The 24,267-nt window shown below is 43.5% G+C and overlaps 1 protein-coding gene across 1 annotated transcript in view; it reads left to right on the forward strand.

The window, feature by feature from the left end:
• Positions 1-24,267, forward strand: part of CNGB3 (cyclic nucleotide gated channel subunit beta 3) — a 286,679-nt gene that overhangs the window by 13,698 nt on the left and 248,714 nt on the right. Inside the window, exon 2 of the mRNA XM_040433859.1 lies at positions 1,551-1,686. Within this exon, the coding sequence (XP_040289793.1) occupies positions 1,551-1,686 (136 nt within the window). The remainder of the gene's footprint in view (positions 1-1,550; positions 1,687-24,267) is intronic.

Raw genomic sequence — 24,267 nt, forward strand, 5'->3', positions numbered from 1 at the left:
CTGAAAAGGGACAATTTTTGGAGGCTTTGGAAGCTGAAAAAGCTTCACACATGTGCCGGCGTGGTGTGATAATAAACAGGCTGTATGTTAACTCTGTCAAATGAGCATTTACCCACAGCTATTTGTGTCAGTGTCACTCAGACATCAATTACTATTGCTGTTGTTGTGCTCCAGAGCTTGGGGAGGGGAAGGGGAAAAAAATAAATAAATAAATAAATAAATGAGAAGAGATAACAAGTTTTACTAAAAATGATGAGTCCTAGGAGGCTAGAGGGGGTTGTATACCAACTTTCAGGGCAATTGGAGCAACTTCAGTTTGGCCCAAATCGATTTGGGTCCAAACCAAACTTTTAAAAAAATTCGGCAAACCGGACCCGAAACTAATCTTGACTGGTTCGCTCATCTTTACATGGTTATTTTGTTTCATTGGAAAAATCCAGTTCATAGGGTGGATATTTCTGTTGAAAAAGTCTGCTAAGAAATCTGTGCTAAAAATCTAAGGTTGACTGAACTTATTGGGATGAATATTTGGGCTGTTTGCTGTTCAGATTTCAAGAGTAAAAAAAAAACACATTGCTGAAGTGACACAACCCCTTTAAGACTAACTACCCACTTAGGGCTCATGTACACGACCGTATGTATTTTGCGGTACGCAAAAAATGGATCCTCAAAATATACGGATGAGATCTGCGTGCATTCCGTATTTTGCAGAACGGAACAGCTGGCCCTTCATAGAACAGTACTATCCTTGTCCGTAATCCGGTCAATAATAGGACATGTTCTATTTTTTTGCGGAATGGAAATACGGACATACGGAAACGGAATGCACACGGAGTAAATTCTGTTTTTTTTGCGGACCCATTGAAGTGAATGGTTCCGCATACATTCTGCAAAAAAAAACTGTATGGACACGGAAAGAAAATACATTCGTGTGCATGAGCCCTTACACTGATGCTACAAAAAAAAATACCTTTCTTATATTTTGCTTACTTGCTGTTGCTACTAATCGGGCTCTGTACAGAATCAGTTTCCATCCACCTCTGGAAGCTGACAATATACACAGTCATTATGTTATTTCCACTACATATTTTCTTACACATACTGCAATCACAGATCTAACAGGTTCATCATCAAGTGGTTGTCCAGCGATATTATGTTTTTTGTATATGGCATTCTGGAAGTTAAAGGTAAAAAAAAAGCCTTCCTCCCACTCACTGATCTCCTGCTGCTGCTGTTCAGACACTGCTGCAGTTCCTGATGCTCTTCTCTTTCTGGACCCAGGGGACCCGCCTGAGCCAGGGATTGGCTGCACATACATTGTCTGGCATTTCCATTGCATTGAGTCAAGACCAGGAAGTGCAGAGCAACAGGAACCAGAGCAGCAGCAGAATGGCACTGCTATGACTTCTTCTTTTTTCTAAACTTTTAAATCCTGCTTACAGGATTCAATTGTTCCAACACTATACACTATACAGACAGTTAGCAAATTTGATACATGTTGACACAATTCCATCTACAATATTATATAGTTTTTTTTTCTATACTCTCAGATGGCGAAAAATCGACAAATGAGAACAAACCAGGCTCATCCCAGGCCAAGGACAAACTCCTGTCCTGTACAGAAACGGAGAAGTTGACAGCAAGAAATGAAAACCAAATCTGTGATGAAGGAGACAAAAATAAGTGGTAATTGTACATTTTAAACTTTTGTAAAATTAATGTTTGATATGAAGATAATTCAGTCAATTTACTGTCCTATAACAATGAGTCAAAGGGGTTCTCTGTGACCAGGGTTTTTCCAAGAGTTCTATATTGATGGCCTAACCTCAGGATAGGCGATCAATATCTGACTGGTTATTGTCTGACCATCTGACACAACTGGGGCACCACAGACTCCTCACAGCTTACCAATAAAAGCACTGTATATTGTATAGTGGCTATACATGGCATTTCAGCCCAGGCCCATTCACTTGAATGGGACTGAGCTGCGAATATTGCAATGATTCGGATGGAGGCTAGGAGGATGGGAGTGGTAATTTTGGTGCTGATAGGAGCTGTAGTGGCTCACACTGGCTGTCCTTGCTCCAAGACTCCCTGGGGTTATGCAGTAAATAGAGGGTGTGCCCTTTCTTCCCTCAGGACACAACCTGGTATTGGGAGTTACTGCATGGTGGTAGTTGGGGAACCCTTGATGATGAATAGATGGCTGAGTGCAAGGCAAGAGGGTAGAAGGGGAGGTGGACAGATGATTGAGTCAATATCCAGGCCTGCTTGGTTACAATAAATAAAGTTTCTCTTTACTGAATTGATGATGGGAATAGTAGTTCATACAGCAGCAAAAGTTTCATTCTGAGGTACCTTACAAAGAAGGATTTTCCAAAGGATGGTTGTAGAAGTACTATCCCTCTCCCTTGCTAAATGCACTTTCAGTCTCTCTAAATAACTATAGGCATGCAATCATGTTCTCATTAACTCTTTCTGTAGATTCTGGGTTGAGGGGTATAGGTCTAAGATCCAGGTGGCCAGTCCATCTCAAAGTGAGGTGGGAGGCAAAACAATATGTATTTTCCAAAGCAGTAAAGTATTTTGCCATAAACGAGAATTACCTTACTGACTTTAATCTGCAAGGCCTTTATGGTTCTTGACTTTCTAAGATGTCTGTTCTGTCTCTCTGGTTTTAAGTCTTCAGCTTTTCAGTCTCACGAATGGTGGTTTTCATGGACGAGGCTTTACTTTGGGCCTAGTCAGTAGGAAGCTCACATATAGACATTTTGCCTCTAGCTATGAAGACTAAACACTCTTTTCCCATGCAACTTCACCACAGGAGAAATAAGCATTACACAATTTTCTCAAAATTGGGCTTTTTATGTGTGCACTTTGACTTTTTGGGTCCTCTAGTAAGAGAGATGTTCTCTAGGAGCAGAGTTGTTCGTTAGAGCTGCTGCCAGTTTCTATATTCTGCTCTGCAAAATATCACTCTAGGAAAATTATCATCTAGTGCACCATGAGAATTGCGAAGAGGTCTCTCCTCTTGTGCAAAGACTGATATATTCATGCAACACTCTATTCCAACACTTTTCTAGACTCCGATACCCTGTTCCCACCATTACATATTGGCAAAGCATATATACTGTACATAAATATCTGAACATAAGCTCCAGTTTGATGGTTTGTAAATATAAGACAGAAATGATATTGACCAATATTAGAAGGCAATCCAATGCAGTCTATATCCATACCTGTGGTATAGTCTAAAACTACATAGATATGGATATGTAGAGAGAATCTCTAAATCGCACATCCTCATACCTATGCTTCTGATATACAACTGTTTTCAATTATCAGCATTTCTTATGATAAAACATGGCTATACAGCGATGCTATCAATCATTTGCTGTGCACTATAAAGAGACAATTAGTATACAGTTTGATTAAGGCCTCCTGCACACGAACGTATTTTTTTGCGGTCCGCAAAAACGGGTCCCGTTTTTCCGTGATCCGTGACCGTTTTTTCGTCCGTGGGTCATCCTTGATTTTTGGAGGATCCACGGACATGAAAAAAAAAGTCGTTTTGGTGTCCGCCTGGCCGTGCGGAGCCAAACGGATCCGTCCTGAATTACAATGCAAGTCAATGGGGACGGATCCGTTTGACGTTGACACAATATGGTGCCATTTCAAACGGATCCGTCCCCATTGACTTTCAATGTAAAGTCAGGAGTTAATATACCATAGGATGGGAGTTTTCTCCAATCCGATGGTATATTTTAACTTGAAGCGTCCCCATCACCATGGGAACGCCTCTATGTTAGAATATACTGTCGGATATGAGTTAGATCGTGAAACCTCATTTCCGACAGTATATTCTAACACAGAGGCGTTCCCATGGTGATGGGGACGCTTCTAGTTAGAATATACTACAAACTGTGTACAAGACTGCCCCCTGCTGCCTAGCAGCATCCGATCTCTTACAGGGGGCCGTGATCAGCACAATTAACCCCTCAAGTGCCGCACCTGAAGGGGTTAATTGTACTATCATATCCCCCTGTAAGAGATCAGGGCTGCCAGGCAGCAGGGGGCAGACCCCCCCCCCCTCCCCAGTTTGAATATCATTGGTGCCCCCCCCCCTTCCTCCCTCTATTGTAATAAATCGTTGGTGGCACAGTGTGTGCGCCCCCCTGCCCCCCCCCCTTCCTCCCTCTATTGTAATAAATCGTTGGGGGCACAGTGTGCGCCCCCCCCCCCCCCCCCCCCCTATTGTAATAAATCGTTGGTGGCACAGTGTGCGCCCCCCCCCCCCCCTTCCTCCCTCTATTGTAATAAATCGTTGGTGGCACAGTGTGCGCCCCCCATCGGCCCCCCCTCCCTCTATAGCATTAACAACATTGGTGGCCAGTGTGCGGCCTCCCATCTCCCCCCCTCCCCCCCCCCAGATCATTGGTGGCAGCGGGTTACTAGCAATAGTACAATAGTAAGAGATTCATACTTACCTGGGAGCTGCGATGTTCGTGTCCGGCCGGGAGCTCCTCCTACTGGTAAGTGACAGTTCATTTAGCAATGCGCCGCACAGACCTGAGGCTGTCACTTACCAGTAGGTGGAGCTCCCGGCCGGACACGAAAATCGCAGCAGCAGGTAAGTATGAATCTTCTACTATTGTACTATTGCTAAGTAACCATGGCAACCAGGACTGTAGTAGCGTCCTGGTTGCCATGGTTACCGATCGGAGCCCCAGCGATTAAACTGGGACTCCTATCGGAACTCCGCTGCCACCAATGATGGGGGGGGGGGGGAAGATGGGAGGCCGCACACTGGCCACCAATGTTGTTAATGCTATAGAGGGAGGGGGGGCCGATGGGGGGCGCACACTGTGCCACCAACGAATTATTACAATAGAGGGAGGGAGGGGGGGGCGCACACTGTGCCACCAACCTATTATTACAATAGAGGGGGGGGGAGGCCGCACTGGCCATCAATGATATTCAAACTGGGGAGGGGGGGTGGGGGGGTCTGCCCCCTGCTGCCTGGCAGCCCTGATCTCTTACAGGGGGATATGATAGTACAATTAACCCTTTCAGGTGCCGCACCTGAAGGGGTTAATTGTGCTGATCACGGCCCCCTGTAAGAGATCGGGTGCTGCCAGGCAGCAGGGGGCAGTCTTGTACACAGTTTGTAGTGTATTCTAACTAGAAGCGTCCCCATCACCATGGGAACGCTTCTGTGTTAGAATATACTGTCGGTTCTGAGTTTTCACGAAGTGAAAACTCAGCTTTGAAAAAGCTTTATGCAGACGGATCTTCGGATCCGTCTGTATAAAAACTAACCTACGGCCACGGATCACGGACACGGATGCCAATCTTGTGTGCATCCGTGTTCTTTCACGGACCCATTGACTTGAATGGGTCCGTGAACCGTTGGCCGTGAAAAAAATAGGACAGGTCATATTTTTTTTACGGCCAGGAAACACAGATCACGGATGCGGCTGCAAAACGGTGCATTTTCCGTTTTTTCCACGGACCCATTGAAAGTCAATGGGTCCGCGAAAAAAAACAGAAAACGGCACAACGGCCACGGGTGCACACAACGGTCGTGTGCAGGAGGCCTAAAGCGCATAGGCCCACTTACCGCGACAAGCTTGCCTCTTGTTTAAGTGGGAACCTACTTTAACCATGCCGCAGAGCCGTGCGGCGACCACCACGTCTCCACACCGCTCCAGCAGGCAATGGGATCCAGCAGCCGCACAGCAGCCCCACGCTGGACGGCGGCCGTCGCTGCTTCTGTGCCGTGCTGGTGGAGTGATGGGACCCGGGGCCCAGGTGGCCTCACTGTACAGTGGGGCCGCTGTGCAGCTGCTGGATCCCATTGCCTGCTGGAGCGGTGTGGAGGCGCGGCGGTCGCGGTGGTAGGTTCCCACTTAAACAAGAGGCAACCTTGTCGCGGTAAGTGGGCCTATGCTCTTTGATCAAACTGTATACTAATTGCCTCTTCTAGTGCACAGCAAATGATTGATAGCATTGCTGCATAGCCATGTTTTATCATAAGAAATGCTGCTTATAATTGTAAACAATGGTCATATCAGTAGCATAGGAATGAGGAGGTGCGATCCAGATTCACTCTACATACTATAAGCATTTCCACTATAGTTTCTTTTCTCCCCCTCTGAATCAGCACTCCTCCCCATTTTAAGCTCAGGTGCTTTTAAATTAGCAGAAGTCTGCATAGGGTCTATAAATTCCTACCACATCCCATTTGGAGTTCCTGGGAGGTTATGAACAGGTGAACCTTTTGCACCAGTTCACATGCGGCGCTGGACGGCGGCCGTCGCTGCTTCTGTGCCGTGCCGGTGGAGTGATGGGACCCGGGGCCCAGGTGGCCTCACTGTACAGTGGGGCCGCTGTGCAGCTGCTGGATCCCATTGCCTGCTGGAGCGGTGTGGAGGCGCGGCGGTCGCGGTGGTAGGTTCCCACTTAAACAAGAGGCAACCTTGTCGCGGTAAGTGGGCCTATGCTCTTTGATCAAACTGTATACTAATTGCCTCTTCTAGTGCACAGCAAATGATTGATAGCATTGCTGCATAGCCATGTTCTATCATAAGAAATGCTGCTTATTATTGTAAACAATGGTCATATCAGTAGCATAGGAATGAGGAGGTGCGATCCAGATTCACTCTACATACTATAAGCTAAAACTACATAGAACCACTATCCTAGTAGCAGTATCTCCACTGTCCTGTTGTTTAGGATGTATACACAACATATAATGTAAGCATTAATTTGTTTATCGATATATCTCTGTAAAATGTGACTACATCCTTCTGGTACAAACATGATGTGTTATCGCACATCGGCACTTAAAGAGAACCTGTCACATCCCTAAGATGTAGACAGGACAACATTAAGTGGTGCCAGACACGCGGTATTCATTTATCTTCTAACGTACAGTGGTTGCCAAGAAGTTACAGATTAATGCTGGCAGTGAATGCCCGAGAAGATTTATGGGATGCCAAAGAAGAGTCATGTGCTTTATGATTCCCACCCACCCACTGACGATTTACAGTTTTCTCCTAGAGGGAGAAAACTAAAGATAGAACTGCTGATCCATACTTTCTAACTGAATCGGGCAGTGAAAGGGACAGGGCCTTGAGAATTGGTGATTTTTGTAGGCATTCTATGGCATTTTGGGTTGTCGTCGGGGATCCAAAGGGCAGGGCTTAATATACAAATTCAAATTTTTTTGAATGTTGCCAAATTCATGAATAATCTTGACTCTTGATTTATGTTGCCAACATTAAGCTTTGAATTCTTGGCAAACTCTGTAAATTTGGAAATTGAGTGACAGGCCTGTGAATTAAGTGGAGCAGATTTACAAATGCCATAGATGGTATAAGCATAGACTGGCTGTGTATATCTGCACCAGATTTATCACAGGGGCTCAGGGTAAATGATCATTTTGGTGCAGAAATAGAAATTTTTTGTCTTTTTACTTTGTTAGTTGGCTTAGTATGAAACAAAAATAGTTTTGGCACAATTTAGACAATAAATACATAATAATATGCTATGCCTACTTTCCAGTGAAACTAAACCTTTTTTGGTAAGCCATGCCATTAGTGAGATAGATGCAAGGCTTTTCTTAAAAGCTAGATGAGCTAAGTTGTGCCAAAAATGCACCAGATTGTGCCAATCTGCGTCAAATTTCACCAAATTTTGGTGTAGTTTATGACAGTGTCTAGATGCAGTAACATTAGTAAATGAGGGCCAACACTTTATGCTGCATAAAGTATGTGACAGGTTCCCTTAAAGGAGTTATCTAATACTAAATCAGACCTTCAGAAGTGGCCGACCCATGGTGGTGATGATACTCACCTGGTCCGCTCCATTGGATTCGGACTGTGTGGTTCCCAGACCGGTTTTTCCACCCCTTCTGTGCTGATATCAATATCCATTGACAGGGGGACACACGACTGCTGTAGCCAATCATAGCCTGCATTAATGACCTTCTCCCCTTGCATCATACTTGGAAGTCTGGAGGTATGATTATGTTTTCCATTGCTTTTAATGGAAGGCTGTGCTTCTGTTCATGACAGATTTTGCAGGATCACCAACGATTTTGTTTGCGTGGAATCTGCACCAAATGTTGGCAGCAAAAGGGGCTGTATGAATGGCTCCTTAAGGAATTGCTGTTCTATTACATGTAGAGGCACTTACAGATGTAGCTTCTGCACCTGCTGTTACTATATTACTAGTTACTATCTACTTGGCATATAAAAGTGGAGTAGTGCCACACAAACAGGGTGTTCTAGTGTCAGTTGTTCCCGATGTCCTAACTATACAAGAGGATGAGAGCCACCCGTCTGTATGCCCACATCGCATCCATTGAATTGCATCAAGGTACTAGAAGAACTTTCAGAAACTCTCCAATAGCCATTTGGGATTGGTGTCGAATTACATCTAATGAAGTACACCAAGGCGTTATGATTGGTGAGATTATTCCATTTTTTTCTCTACTGTGTTCAAAGGGCCTTGTATTGCCTCATGGTTCCGATCTAGGGGACCATATAGTATATTATTCACTTCATTTTATGTATGTCTCTTTGGTGTAGTGTATCTATTTTATTATAGTAACGAATGAAAGTTAAATTTTATCTCCTCTATTGCCCCCTCGGGGGTTTTGGTAGGATATATTGATTTTGGGATTTCTTAAGAGAAGTGATAATTACCTCTCTATTAGTAATTATATGAAGTAGTGCCTTGACCTACAGTCAACATTATTAGTAAATGGAGGTAGACACTAAGTTCATTCTGAACAGCTAAGGGTCTCCAGACAATGTTATTTAATCAGGACGTTCCCATTATACTAGCCTAAACATGCTTTCATCTAGAAAACAATACCAATTGTTTTGGAAACTGTATACCATTTGTCATAGGCCAGGAACTATTTCTGCATTTCCTCTCTATGAACGAGCCCTTGTTCTATTTACAGCTGATCTCTCAAACCATTTCCACTTTTAATGTTGGTGAATTGTACGGCACTAGTGTTTACGTCTTGTAAGATATGAATGATGCACTTCCTCTCATTCTTGTATTCTACCACTAAGTTGCTTTGTCTACTGTCATATCTGTAATTGAATTATTTGAACTTTTTAAGGCAATTCCACTCAATGGACTCAAAAAATAACCAATTTTTTTAAATTGTGTTTTTATATTAAAAGTCTGTCACCTTGTTTTTCTAAGATAAGCCTAGTGTCAGAATATACTAAATCTTACCTTTGTTATGGTAAACCATAGCTTCAATTAGCAGAAAACGTTGTTTCTTCCCTCTGGTCATTTAGCCTGTCTTACCCTTTGGTAAATGGCAGGGCCAGGCTTCTGAAAGCTGCAGAGACTGTAGAGATAATTGTTTGCACCACCTAGACTTAGAAAAGTCTGAATGAGAGAAATAACCTCCTTTTTATTGTGTATTGTTGGTTTTATGATTTGTTATATGCTCGTATCTATGGTGTTTTACAAGCTGCTGTCTGGAGGATTGACAGGGGTGGGGGTTAAAAGTGTGACATCACTTCCTCCCATCAGGCCTGGGCGAAGCATTTGGTGTGCGCAAAATGGTTGTCTCCATTCTTATGTGAGGGGTGATCACCCAGTTTTTAACAAACACCAGTCTTATATAGTAAATAAAACTTAACTTTTAATGTATTGGATCTAAAAAAAATCAGCACACTTCAAATAAACAAAAAAGAGCAATCTTACCAGTATGGCGAAGATATAAATCAGTATGTCGCCTAACCAGTCGGGGTTGAACAGCGTACAACGAAGTCTGGGTCACAATGCTGTTCCGGGTCAACGAGGAAAACAGACGGGGCCCAAAAAAATAGGGGATAGGAAAAAGGATTAGTGATACAGTAGTGTGTATCCTGTCCCTATCTCACCCTATTCAGAGCTATTGAGCCCTAATTAACCTCCTATTACGGAGTCATCACCCTGAAAAGAGCAGCCATGTCCAGAACCTCACCCTATTATACAGTCCCTATAAAGCCCTATCAGGGAAAAGGGGGTGATCTAACTCGACCCTTCCTAACAAAACACTAAAGCTAGTCTAAAGCCGGGGACAGACGTCTATAGGAAAAAAAGTCCCTCCTAACAAAAGACTTAAAGCTGGTCAAAAGCCGGGGTCTGATGTCTAAAAAAAAGAGAGTGGTCCCAACACGTTTCATCATAGCAAATTACCCCAGAAACATCAGGGGACCGGGGATCTACAAAAGAGAAAGAAATATATACATATATTAAAGTGATCACCAAAGGTACTGGTGTCACTGAACACGCTTCCGAGAGAGAGGATATCCTGATAAGGTCCTGCGTCCGGCCTACTGTAGAGCAAGGGGTCAGGAACGTTCAAAACTGTTGAAAGTAAATTAAGGAAAAGAGGAATCCCAAAAGCTGATTTGGCTTATAGGGATGTTTGATACTACTTATAGACGGTTGAAGGAAACTATTGCCAAACACTGGGACATCCTTCTGATAGACCCTGACCTGTGTGATGTTATATGCCGTCAACCCTCGATTACATACAGAAGGGGGAAAAGTTTGAGGGACCAATTGGTACACAGCCACTTTGAAGTAGGATAAAAAAAAAAGATCTAAATAGCTGGTTAAGTAGCCCTACACTAGGATGCTATCGGTGTGGCAAATGTGCATCCTGTGACTACATTGAAAAAAGCTAAACTTTTAAGAGCAGTGTAAATGAAGTCATCTACAGAATTCGGGATTTTATAAATTGTCGTACAAAGGGAGTCATTTGCTTGATTACATGCTGTTTTGGTCTCAAATATGTGGGCAAGACACGCAGAGAACTGCGACGACGTATTGGAGAACATATTGGGGACATCCGTAATGAAAGGGACACCACAGTTTACAGACATGTAGTGAAATCACATGGGGGCAACACGAAAGCGATCTACTTTGTTGGTGTTGAAAAAATCCCCCGCCCAATGAGAGGGGGGGATTGGGATAAAAAGATCCTGCAAAGGGAAGCCTGGTGGATCTTTAAATTGCAGACTGTGAACCCATGTGGACTAAATGAGCAGCTTAATTTTGGCTGCTTTTTGTGATCCTACTATCTAATATTTACTCCCTGTTTTTGTGTGGTACATCAAATATAAAGTACAATCCTTGTATGAGGTTATGTCCCACACTCATACTGTAATCACCTTGCCTCGTCCTTAGGCGACTCTATACTATGTCCACCATGGGAAGTTTTCCCAAGGACTAAATGAGCAGCTTAATTGTGATTTCTTTTTGTGATCTTACTATCCAAAATATACAGGGTGGGCCATTTATATGGATACACCTTAATAAAATGGGAATGGTTGGTGATATACTAATGTGCCACAAACAGGAAGTTAATATGTGAGGGGGGAAACTTTTCAAGATGGGTGGTGACCATGGCGGCCATTTTGAAGTCAGCCATTTTGAATCCAACTTTAGTTTTTCAATAGGAAGAGGGTCATGTGACACATCAAACTTATTGGGAATTTCACAGGAAAAACAATAAGTTTCTGACCACTTATAAAATGTGTTCAATGTGCTGCCCATTGTGTTGAATTGTCAATGCAACCCTCTTCTCCCACTCTTCACACATTGACAATCCAACACAATGGGCAGCACATTGAACATATTTTATAAGTGGTCAGAAACTTGTAAATAACTCATGAAAGAATAAAGTTACGTTAAAACCAGGCACACCATTGTTTTTCCTGTGAAATTCCCAATAAGTTTGATGTCACATGACCCTCTTCCTATTGAAAAAACAAAAGTTGGATTCAAAATGGCTGACTTTAAAATGGCCGCCATGGTCACCACCCATCTTGAAAAGTTTCCCCCCTCACATATACTAATGTGCCACAAACAGGAAGTTAATATCACCAACCATTCCCATTTTATTAAGGTGTATCCATACAAATGGCCCACCTGTCACGGCTGTATGTGGGCAACAATAGTAATACACAGTACAGAGCTACTGACTGGACCCAGAACTAGGGAGGATAACGGGTGACCCCTGTCCGACCCTCAACGCTCTCCCTATTCTGCTAAAGCACATGCCCGGATCCAAATGGCGGAAAGAGGCATGCCCACGTGCCTAAGACTAATGACCACTGTAACCCCTACAATAGTGGAAGGGGCACGGCCACCAGTGCCCTACTCAGTATATGGAGGGAACCGTGGCCACCTCAGATCCAGTCAGAAAATAAACAGGAACACAACAATGTCTGCACACTTAGCTGACGGTGTTGCAGCCGCAGAGAAGACGGATCCAAGGACAGGCTGGCAATATCCGGAGTGCTAGCTGCAGCAGAACACAGGTCCAGTGAACTGATAGCTACAAGTGAAGAAACTAAAGCCAGAGCTACAACTGAAGTGAGAACTATAATCCACATCCTATCATAGGAGGAGGGGTGATATAAAGAGAGGAAAATCAAACACATGAAGGACAGCTGTGGTGAAAGAAACCAAAAGTAAACAGAGTAGTGAGAACTCCTCCCAGCTCTAGTAGTGACATCATCACAGGGGTGGAGAAACAGAGCTGTGAGAACGTCCCAAAGCTCTGGTAGTGACACCACCCTGTACTTCCTGTGTCATTATATGAGGTCATGCCCCATATTTATATTGTAATCACCTTGCCTCGTCCCTAGGCGTCTCTTCATTATGCCCACCATGGGAAATTGTCCCAATAAATCACCTTTAAATCTGTATTTTTATGTTTTGAATATACCTAGGCTGGCGTATACCGCTCCCCTACTCTTTACTGATGCGCGGAGCGGCGTCTCCTGCTGCGGGCACCAGCGTCTGCTTGGTTGCCTAGCAGCGGTGATGCCACTTACGTGCCTCATACACGCCCCCTATGGGCTGTCCTGCGCTCCCAGAAGTTCTTTCCGGTGACGTCTGTAGACGCCCCGGAACTGATAGGTAGTGGCGCGCAGTTCAGGATCTACTTAAAGCAGCGTGTCTATATTCCCAGCGGCCGCCGCATATCAGTAAACCCTGCAGCAAATAACATTAACACAGGTAACATAAATGTTCTGTTTTTACTAGGGGGAGGGAATAGAATCATTAGCCCACCTCAGTTTTTTCTTCAGTGACACCAATACCTTTGGTGATCACTTTAATATATGTATATATTTCTTTCTCTTTTGTAGATCCCCGATCCCCTGATGTTTCTGGGGTAGCTTGCTATGATAAAACGCGTTGGTACCATTTTCTTTTTTTAGACATCTAACCCCGGCTTTTGACCAGCTTTAAGTCTTTTGTTAGGAGGGACTTTTTTTCTATTGACATCTGTCCCCGGCTTTAGACTAGCTTTAGTCTTTTGTTAGGAAGGGTCAAGTTAGATCACCTCCTTTTCCCTCATAGGGTTTTATAGGGACTGTATAATAGGGTGAGGTTCCGGATGGGGCTGCTTATTTCAGGGCGATTATTCCGTAATGGGAGGTTAATTAGGGCTCAATAGCTCTGAATAGGGTAAGATAGGGACAGGATACACACTACTGCATCACTAATCCGTAATCCTATCTCCTATTTTTTGGGCTCCGTCTGTTTTCCTTGTTGACCCGGAACAGCATTGTGACCCAGACTTCGCTGTTCAACCCAGACTGGTTAGGCGACATACTGATTTATATCTTCACCATACTGGTAAGATTGCTCTTTTTTGTTTATTTAAAGTGTGCTGACCAATACATTAAAAGTTAAGTTTTATTTACTATATATTCCCTTCATTAGCATTGTGAATAGTCATATCTCAAGGGAATTGTATAGATTACCATTACTTTGACAATTTATACATCCACAGATTCCACACACATTCCTAAACACCAGTTTTAGCATAAAGTCTGTCTGTGCAGAATGCAGAATTGGATGAGCTTCCAAGAAGTCTGTGCACCAGACTTTCATAACCAACACCAGCTGTGAGCCAGCTTCTGACATAAATGATAGTAAATTCAGTGGGCCGCGGGAGGCCATGCTCCTCTCACTAGGTCCCACCCACTTCTAAAAAGTGTTGATAGAAGTAAAAAGTGGCAAATTATGGCGCAAATAAGACATGCGTAACAATCTGCGACAAATGTGGCACAAAACGCTTGATAAATGTATGCCTATGTCATTGAAGTCAATGAGTCATTTTATGACTTAGACGTCTTTTACACTTAAAGGGGTTCTCCGGGAATTAAATGAAAATACGTAAATATTACTTTATTACAAGTATATTCCCAAATAGCTTTCATTAATTATAATGGCTCGTTTTGTCCATGGGAACAATCATTTGGAGAAACAAAATGTCCGCTGTCCTATTAGTACACACAAAACCTGTCCTAATCACACAGGTGGACAAGTTACTCACAACATTAAGATAAAGAGCTGCCTCATCCTCCTCTCTGCTTGTCAGGGATTATGATCCTGAATACAGTTTAATATGATATTTAGCTGAATCTTTGTGGGAATGGAGTTCATAAGGAGACATGAAGTACAGAGAGGACAGACAGGACAGACTGTGGTAATGTGGAGCTGTGGTAATGGAGACTGCATAGAAGTGCTGCTGCTCATTAGCCACATCTGCTTATGAACTCAATTCCAACAGAGATTCGGCTAAAGATCTTATCATTTGTATTCAGAATCATAATCCCTGACAAGCAGAGAGGACGATGAGGCAGTTCTTTATCTCAGTGTTGTGAAATAACTTGTCCTCCTGTGTGATTAGAACAGGTTTTGTGTGTACTAATAGGATAGCGACCATTTTTTTTTCTCCTAATGATTGCTCCCCGGGCACAAAAAGCCATTATAACTAATTTAAGGTATTGGGAATATATTTATAATAAAGTAATATTTAAGTGTTTTAATTTTCTTAATTCCCGGAGAACACCTTTAAGTAATTGGTTCCAGCAAGCTGCTCCAGCAGAGAATTGCAATGAGGCTACATGAGATAGTAACATAGTAACATAGTACATAAGGCCGAAAAAAGACATTTGTCCATCCAGTTCGGCCTGTCATCCTACAAGTTGATCCAGAGGAAGGCAAAAAAAAAACCCTGTGAGGTAGAAGCCAATTTTCCTCACTTTAGGGGAATAAAAAATTCCTTCCCGACTCCAATCAGGCAATCAGAATAACTCCCTGGATCAACGACCCCTCTCTAGTAGCTATAGCCTGTAATATTATTACACTCCAGAAATACATCCAGGCCGCTCTTGAAATCCTTTATTGTACTCACCATCACCACCTCCTCAGGCAGAGAGTTCCATAGTCTCACTGCTCTTACCGTAAAGAACCCTTTTCTATGTTTGTGTACAAACCTTCTTTCCTCCAAACGCAGAGGATGTCCCCTCGTCACAGTCACAGTCCTGGGGATAAATAGATGATGGGATAGATCTCTGTACTGCCCCCTGATATATTTATACATAGTAATTAGATCTCCCCTCAGTCGTCTTTTTTCTAACGTGAATAACCCTAATTTTGATAATCTTTCAGGGTACTGTAGTTGCCCCATTCCAGTTATTACTTTAGTTGCCCTCCTCTGGACCCTCTCCAGCTCTGCTATGTCTGCCTTGTTTACAGGAGCCCAGAACTGTACACAGTACTCCATGTGTGGTCTGACCAGTGATTTGTAAAGTAGTAGGAATATGTTCTCATCACGGGCATCTATGCCCCTTTTGATGCAACCCATTATCTTATTGGCCTTGGCAGCCGCTGCCTGACACTGTTTTTTGCAGCTTAGTTTGCTGTTTATTAAAATTCCTAGATCCTTTTCCATGTCAGTGTTACCGAGTGTTTTACCATTTAGTATGTACGGGTGACTTGCATTATTCCTTCCCATGTGCATAACTTTACATTTCTCAGTGTTAAACCTCATCTGCCACTTATCTGCCCAAGCCTCCAAGATGACAGAAGAACCTATCATTGGCCTGGGAGTATCAGTGGCCGGAGGTTCTTTATTGCTCCTTGGTGTACATGGAGGATATGTACCCCATTACATTGCTCCCTGGTGTACATGGAGGATATGTACCCCATTGCATTGCTCCCTGGTGTAGATGGAGGATATGTACCCAATTGTATTGCTCCCTGGTGTAGATGTTAAAGGGTTGGTCCAGTTTCAGGAAGAAACCAGACAACACTCTTGGCGTGCCTGGAATAAAAATAAAATAAAAAAACTGACCAATACTTTCTCCCAGACCACCACTCCTCTTCTCCTAGCCAGGCTCTGTTGACCCAGTTGCACATAACTGCAACCAGGGCAAGGGGCCAGCAGGAGAACCAGAGAGGCTGTGTGGGATCTGCTAGGAAAGTATTGGTCAATTTTTTTATTTTTTTATTGTATTTTAGGCTACACCCGAGTGTTGTCTAGACAAATTAATGGACGCCCTGTTCTACTAGTGGACAGAAAAAAGTGCAGGCAGCAGCATGATTGTGCCATGTTCCCGCAGCCTGCCATGTGCACCCGAGGAAGTGTTTGCACCACTGCTGTTAAAATGAAATGCAAAACAAAATCCTAAATGAAAAACCTAAAATCATGTAAATTACTAATAATCTTCCATTGACACGCACACGGTGAGTAGTCAATGTCATCCAAGTAGCAATTACATAAAAAAGAACATAAAATGAAGGCTCATTTCAGGATTTGAATGAGACTATTATGACACCAAATGTATTCTGGGAAAATTGGCTTGATGGAGTATAATTAGCCAATGCCTGTACTAAATACCACATTTGTATTGAATAAAATATCCTGATTTTCTAAAACAATATCTTCTATTAAAACTATAGCAAACTAAACTGGAATAAACCTGGCTTTCATTAGAGCGGCAGAATAGAAATCCTCTGTCAAAATACTGTTCAGATCCAAATTATTTTACCAAGAAAGCCCAGGTATATAGAAGCATAAATTGGGACATTATTAAAAATGGGGCAGTATACACTCATACACATTCAACTTGATGGTCTGTTAAAAATTTGATCTCTTAGTGACAGATCAAAGTTGATGAAGGTCCAATTCCAATTTTGTAAAATTACCCCTTATCCACTTGGGGCTCCCAGGTAGAGATGAGCAAATTTATTGAAAATTCAATTCGGCTGATTCGCCAAATTTCACAAAAAAATTTGCATTGTTACGAATTACTTCTTCACGAAGCGCATTTTTTTTAAGCAATGACAGGGAGCTGCGATAGTGCCGCCCCAGTCATTGTACCCCTGAGATGCCATACATGATCAATAGACAAGAAAAAAAGGGGAATGGTTGGTGGAGCGGCTAGTGATTAGGGTCCAGTGAAAGGGTGGCAGGATAAAAAAGTGAGGAGGAGGTGAACACCTCTTGTAACTCTAATAAACCACCCTATATACCTTTCGAAGAACACTATGTTCGTGAACCCATATATCCGGAGGGTAAAACCATATAAAAGGATGGATATATATATATATATATACAGGGAGTGCAGAATTATTAGGCAAGTTGTATTTTTGAGGATTAATTTTATTATTGAACAACAACCATGTTCTCAATGAACCCAAAAAACTCATTAATATCAAAGCTGAATATTTTTGGAAGTAGTTTTTAGTTTGTTTTTAGTTTTAGCTATTTTAGGGGGATATCTGTGTGTGCAGGTGACTATTACTGTGCATAATTATTAGGCAACTTAACAAAAAACTAATATATACCCATTTCAATTATTTATTTTTACCAGTGAAACCAATATAACATCTCAACATTCACAAATATACATTTCTGACATTCAAAAACAAAACAAAAACAAATCAGTGACCAATATAGCCACCTTTCTTTGCAAGGACACTCAAAAGCCTGCCATCCATGGATTCTGTCAGTGTTTTGATCTGTTCACCATCAACATTGCGTGCAGCAGCAACCACAGCCTCCCAGACACTGTTCAGAGAGGTGTACTGTTTTCCCTCCTTGTAAATCTCACATTTGATGATGGACCACAGGTTCTCAATGGGGTTCAGATCAGGTGAACAAGGAGGCCATGTCATTAGATTTTCTTCTTTTATACCCTTTCTTGCCAGCCACGCTGTGGAGTACTTGGACGCGTGTGATGGAGCATTGTCCTGCATGAAAATCATGTTTTTCTTGAAGGATGCAGACTTCTTCCTGTACCACTGCTTGAAGAAGGTGTCTTCCAGAAACTGGCAGTAGGACTGGGAGTTGAGCTTGACTCCATCCTCAACCCGAAAAGGCCCCACAAGCTCATCTTTGATGATACCAGCCCAAACCAGTACTCCACCTCCACCTTGCTGGCGTCTGAGTCGGACTGGAGCTCTCTGCCCTTTACCAATCCAGCCACGGGCCCATCCATCTGGCCCATCAAGACTCACTCTCATTTCATCAGTCCATAAAACCTTAGAAAAATCAGTCTTGAGATATTTCTTGGCCCAGTCTTGACGTTTCAGCTTGTGTGTCTTGTTCAGTGGTGGTCGTCTTTCAGCCTTTCTTACCTTGGCCATGTCTCTGAGTATTGCACACCTTGTGCTTTTGGGCACTCCAGTGATGTTGCAGCTCTGAAATATGGCCAAACTGGTGGCAAATGGCATCTTGGCAGCTGCACGCTTGACTTTTCTCAGTTCATGGGCAGTTATTTTGCACCTTGGTTTTTCCACACGCTTCTTGCGACCCTGTTGACTATTTTGAATGAAACGCTTGATTGTTCGATGATCACGCTTCAGAAGCTTTGCAATTTTAAGAGTGCTGCATCCCTCTGCAAGATATCTCACTATTTTTGACTTTTCTGAGCCTGTCAAGTCCTTCTTTTGACCCATTTTGCCAAAGGAAAGGAAGTTGCCTAACAATTATGCACACCTAATATAGGGTGTTGATGTCATTAGACCACATCCCTTCTCATTACAGAGATGCACATCACCTAATATGCTTAATTGGTAGTAGGCTTTCGAGCCTATACAGCTTGGAGTAAGACAACATGCATAAAGAGGATGATGTGGTCAAAATACTCATTTGCCTAATAATTCTGCACTCCCTGTATATATATATATATATATATATATATATAGAGAGAGAGAGAGAGAAACTAACATGAGGCTGTAGCCTTAAAATCAATCCAGAGCGACTACTTCATTAAAAGAAAATGCAAACAATCTTGTTTAGTACTCACGTCACCAGGGAGGGTGGTGCAAGATAAGCACATAACACTTGACACCAGACCCTCCCTCTCCGAGATCGCCTATAGGTTGGTAGTTCCTTCGTCGTCCTATTGATAGATGACCCAACGGCATTCCAAGGTACGAGGTAACTTTCTTTATTATTTCAAACAACTCGAAGCGTTTCAGGGTAATTAAAAACCCCTTCTTCAGGAACATCAAAGGGTATATACAAAATTACAGTGTTTTATAGTCAAAGGACACATGGATAAGTTTGTTCCACATGGTGGGAGGGTTCACTTCCTGTCCTGGCAACCGGAACCGAAAGTGAGCTCCATTCAGTGTAACACAATCAGTATGACACATTTAAAATTAGCCTATGTATGGCTGTGATGATAGGATATAGTACATGTGACGAATATCGAGTCACAACAGCGGGACGCACCACGATATACAGGCCTATGGAATGCATCGCGGGCAGGATTGCATTCCAAAGATAAAGGAACACCGCGGCGTGATGCCTCTGGTACAACAGAGGCCTTATAATGGTACCACCTGGAGAATTGGAAACATTTAATTTGTACAAATAATAAAATGAAATGTGTGTATATACACATCCTATGATTCATTTATTCTATTGACTGTTAAAGGGAGAAGGAGATGAAAAGGGGGAGAAGAATAGTACAAATAGGGGACTTTCCACAAAGTCATACGTATACATATAAAAATATGTCTATATGCACAAACATATATATTATGTAAAAACATGTGTACAGAACAAATTGGGATTTGTGCACATAGAATTGGGGCTCAAGAGGAAGATCCATCCATAAATTAAAAAGAGCACGTAATAAATTAAGGGGTTTTGGGGAAATTTTTTCAAAAATATATTTTGCCGTATTTTTCGCTCTATAAGACGCACTGGCCAATAAGACACACCTAGGTTTTAGAGGAGGACAATAAGAAAAAAACTATTTTTAATTAAACCACACCAATCAGACACCCAATGTTAATCTGACCTAAGCTAACAGCTCCAATCAGACCCCCAATGTTAATAAGACCCCAATTAGACCTTAGATAAGAGCCCCATCCCTTTCATCAGCCTCCATGCCTCTCATCAGCCCCCATATCAGCCCCTATAACTCTCATCACCCCAATATCAGCCCCCATGACTCTAATCAGCCTCCATATCATCCCCTATGCCTCTCATCAGCCCGCATATCAGTCCTAATGCCTCTTATTAGCCCCCATTATCAGCATTAGGTCTCTTATTTGCCCCCATTATCAGCATTAGGCCTCTTAATAGCCCCCATTATCAGCCATATTGTCACGACCGCTATTCCAGCAGCAGTCGTGTCGCACCAGACAGAGGGGAAGGGGGACCCTTATCTACAGATGGGAATAGTATGGCCACCCCTGACTAACCCTAAGCTGGCACCTGTCTGCCCTGATACCCTAGATGGGGTGTGAACCCGTGCGGCAAGCAGGATGCCTAAACCCTCAGTCACCCTAACAAGCCTAGAGTGGGGAAAGGCCGATGGGAGCACTAGTCACCATCACTCATCTAGGAGAACAGCAGGGGAAGACAGCAACAAACAAACTATAGCCGAGATAGACTTATCCAGTCATGAGCAGAGAAGGCAATCCCAATCAAGACAGTCCACGCCGGACAAGAGCTCCACAGCAACACCATCAAACGATCTCCTTCAAAGGTCAGAATAGAACTGGAAGTAAGGACTATATCTGGCAATGACTGCAAGTGAAACTGAAACTAATATAGTAGCTGGGAGTGGCAGACAGGACTCACCTGAGAAGGATGCCTACAAACTCCCAGTCAGGACAAAAAGGTTCACAAGGCAAAACCCGGATGACATCCCCTGAACCATGGAGCAAACTCACAAGTTATCGCGAGTAGCAAGTCGCTGCGACCTTCTCCTCCCAGACCTGTCTGGATCAGTCACAGTCGTGACAGTACCCCCCTTTCTACGAGGGGCCCCTGGACCCTCAAGACCAGACCTCTCCGGATGGGAGCTATGAAAAGCCCGAATGAGTCTGTCCGCTTTTATCTCTGAAGCTGGAACCCACATTCTCTCTTTGGAACCATAACCTCTCCAGTGCACCAGGTACTGAAGAGAGCGGCGAACATATCGTGAGTCAACAATCTTTTCTACCTGAAACTCAAGACTGCCATCAACAACCACCAGGAGGTAGTGGCAATGGTTCAGGAGGTTCTACATATCTCTTAAGCAGAGATCTGTGGAAGACATTATGGATCCTTAGAGTCTGAGGTAGCTCCAGACGAAAAGCCACCGGGTTAATGATCTTAATTACCCTATAAGGACCAATAAATCTCGGACCTAATTTCCATGAGGGAACCTTCAACTTGATATTTCTGGTAGACAACCACACCAAGTCATTCACCCCAAGGTGAAGTGACCTTCAGAGCGCCTCCTATCAGCCACACGTTTGTATCTACCACCCATTCTCTTCAAACTTTCTTGCACACTCTGCCACACTGAAGAAAGTGAAGACGCAAATCGTTCCTCCTTGGGAATCCCAGACGGCCCCCCCCTCACTAAACGTACAAAACTGAGGATGGAAACCATACGCACTAAAAAATGGTGACTTATCGGTGGATTCTTGACGACGATTATTAATGGCAAACTCGGCTAACGGTAAATAAGATGACCATTCCTCCTGATTTTCGGAAACAAAGCTTCTCAAATATTTCTCTAGGTTTTGATTGGTACGTTCAGTCTGACCGTTGGACTGTGGATGGAAAGATGAAGAAAACGACAGATGAACCCCTAAACGAGAACAAAAAGCTTTCCAAAATTTAGAAACGAATTGGGTACCACGATCCGAAACAATATCGGAAGGGACCCCGTGAAGCTTCACGATGTGGTCAATAAAAACCTGAGCCAGTGTGTTAGCATTAGGCAATGCGGCAAGAGCAATAAAGTGCACCATTTTACTGAATCTGTCAACAACTACAAGAATAACAGTTTTCCCCGCTGATACTGGTAGATCCGTAATGAAATCTATTGATAGGTGCGTCCAAGGCCTGTTGGGGATTGCTAGAGGTAAAAGACGCCCTGCCGGACGAGTATGATCTACCTTAGAACGAGCACAGGTAGCACATGCAGACACAAAATTCAACACCTCCTGGCGCCACTTAGGCCACCAGAACCGACGAGACACTAATTCAGAGGTTGCCCTACTACCTGGGTGTCCTGCCAGTGTGGCGTTATGGTGTTCTTTTAGTATCTCCAGGCGTAAATTCTCTGGCACAAACAGTTTACCCGAGGGGCAGGAGGCCGGGGCGTCCCCCTGAGCTTCCAACACCCTCCCCTCTAAACCTGAGTGTAATGCAGAGACCACCACCCCCTTTTGCAAAATGGGCTCTGGTACCTCAACATCACCCGCTCCAGGAAAACTTCGAGACAATGCATCCGCCTTAGTATTTTTTGCCCCCGGGCGATAGGTTATTACAAAATTAAACCTAGTAAAAAATAACGACCACCGAGCCTGTCTAGGGGTGAGACGTTTAGCAGACTCCAGATATAATAAGTTTTTGTGATCAGTAATCACCGTGACGGGATGAACCGCCCCCTCCAAAAAATGACGCCACTCCTCAAAAGCCAACTTAATAGCCAAAATTTCCCTGTTGCCAATATCATAGTTCCTTTCTGCAGTAGACAATTTCTTCGAAAAGAAAGCACACGGACGCCATTCACCAGGGGACGGGCCCTGAGATAGTACCGCTCCCACCCCCACCTCTGATGCGTCAACCTCTACAATAAAAGGAAGCGAGACATCTGGCTGTACGAGAATAGAGGCCGAGGTGAATCTCTCCTTCAGAGATGCAAAGGCAGTTTTGGCTGCATGTGACCATTTGGAAAAATCGGATCCCTTTCGGGTCATGTCCGTCAGTGGTTTGACCACCAAGGAATAGTTCTTTATAAACTTTCTATAAAAATTGGCAAACCCCAGGAAGCGTTGCAATGCCTTCAGGTTCTCAGGCAGATCCCAGTCTATAATCGCCCGGACTTTCTCTGGATCCATGCGGAAACCTGAATCAGACAACACATAACCCAGAAATGGCAGTTCTTTTACGGCGAACACACATTTTTCTAACTTAGCAAACAATTTGTTGGCCCTTAATATCTGCAGCACTTGTCTCACATGGATCTTATGTGTATCCAGATCCGGGGAATAGACCAGGATGTCATCAAGATATATCACAACAAATCTCCCGATAAGGTGACTAAAAATATCGTTGACAAAATGTTGGAATACCGCAGGCGCATTAGTAAGACCAAATGGCATGACCAGATTTTCATAATGCCCTTCCGGAGTATTAAAAGCCGTCTTCCACTCATCCCCCTCTTTGATGTGAACCAGGTTATAGGCTCCTCTGAGATCCATTTTGGAGAACCATTTAGCACCAGCAACCTGATTAAAGAGGTCGGGAATGAGAGGAAGAGGATAGGGATCTCGGATAGTTATCCGGTTTAATTCCCGGAAATCCAGGCAAGGACGTAGGCCCCCATCTTTCTTTTTAACGAAAAAGAACCCTGCAGCCACAGGTGAAGAAGAGGGTCTGATGTGTCCCTTAGCCAAACTCTCCGAAATATAATCTTTCATAGCCTTCCTCTCCGGGCCGGAAAGATTGTATAACCGGGTTTTAGGTAGTTTTGCCCCAGGTAATAGATTAATCGGGCAATCATATGGACGATGAGGTGGTAACCCCTGACAACCCTTCTCAGAGAACACATCCATAAAATCTGACAGAAAGGCAGGTAAAGATGTTACAGAGAGTGTAGAGCACCTACTACTCAAGCAGTTGTCCTTAAAATGTTCACTCCACTCCACAATCTCCCCGGCCTGCCAATCCACCACTGGATTGTGAGTCACCAGCCAGGGAAGCCCCAATACCATAGGAGCCGGAAGACCGTCCAGGACATAACAAGAGATATGCTCTTTATGGAGGTCCCCTACCTGCAGATGGATATTATGGATGATCTGAGTTAACTCTTTCTGAGTAAGAGGGGAGGAGTCGATGGCAAAAACAGGAATAGTTCTGCGTATCGGTTCCGGAGTAAAACCCAGAGCCTGAGCAAACCGTGAATCCACCAA

Source organism: Bufo bufo, chromosome 5 (genome assembly GCF_905171765.1).
Source record: "Bufo bufo chromosome 5, aBufBuf1.1, whole genome shotgun sequence".
Taxonomy (NCBI): domain Eukaryota; kingdom Metazoa; phylum Chordata; class Amphibia; order Anura; family Bufonidae; genus Bufo; species Bufo bufo.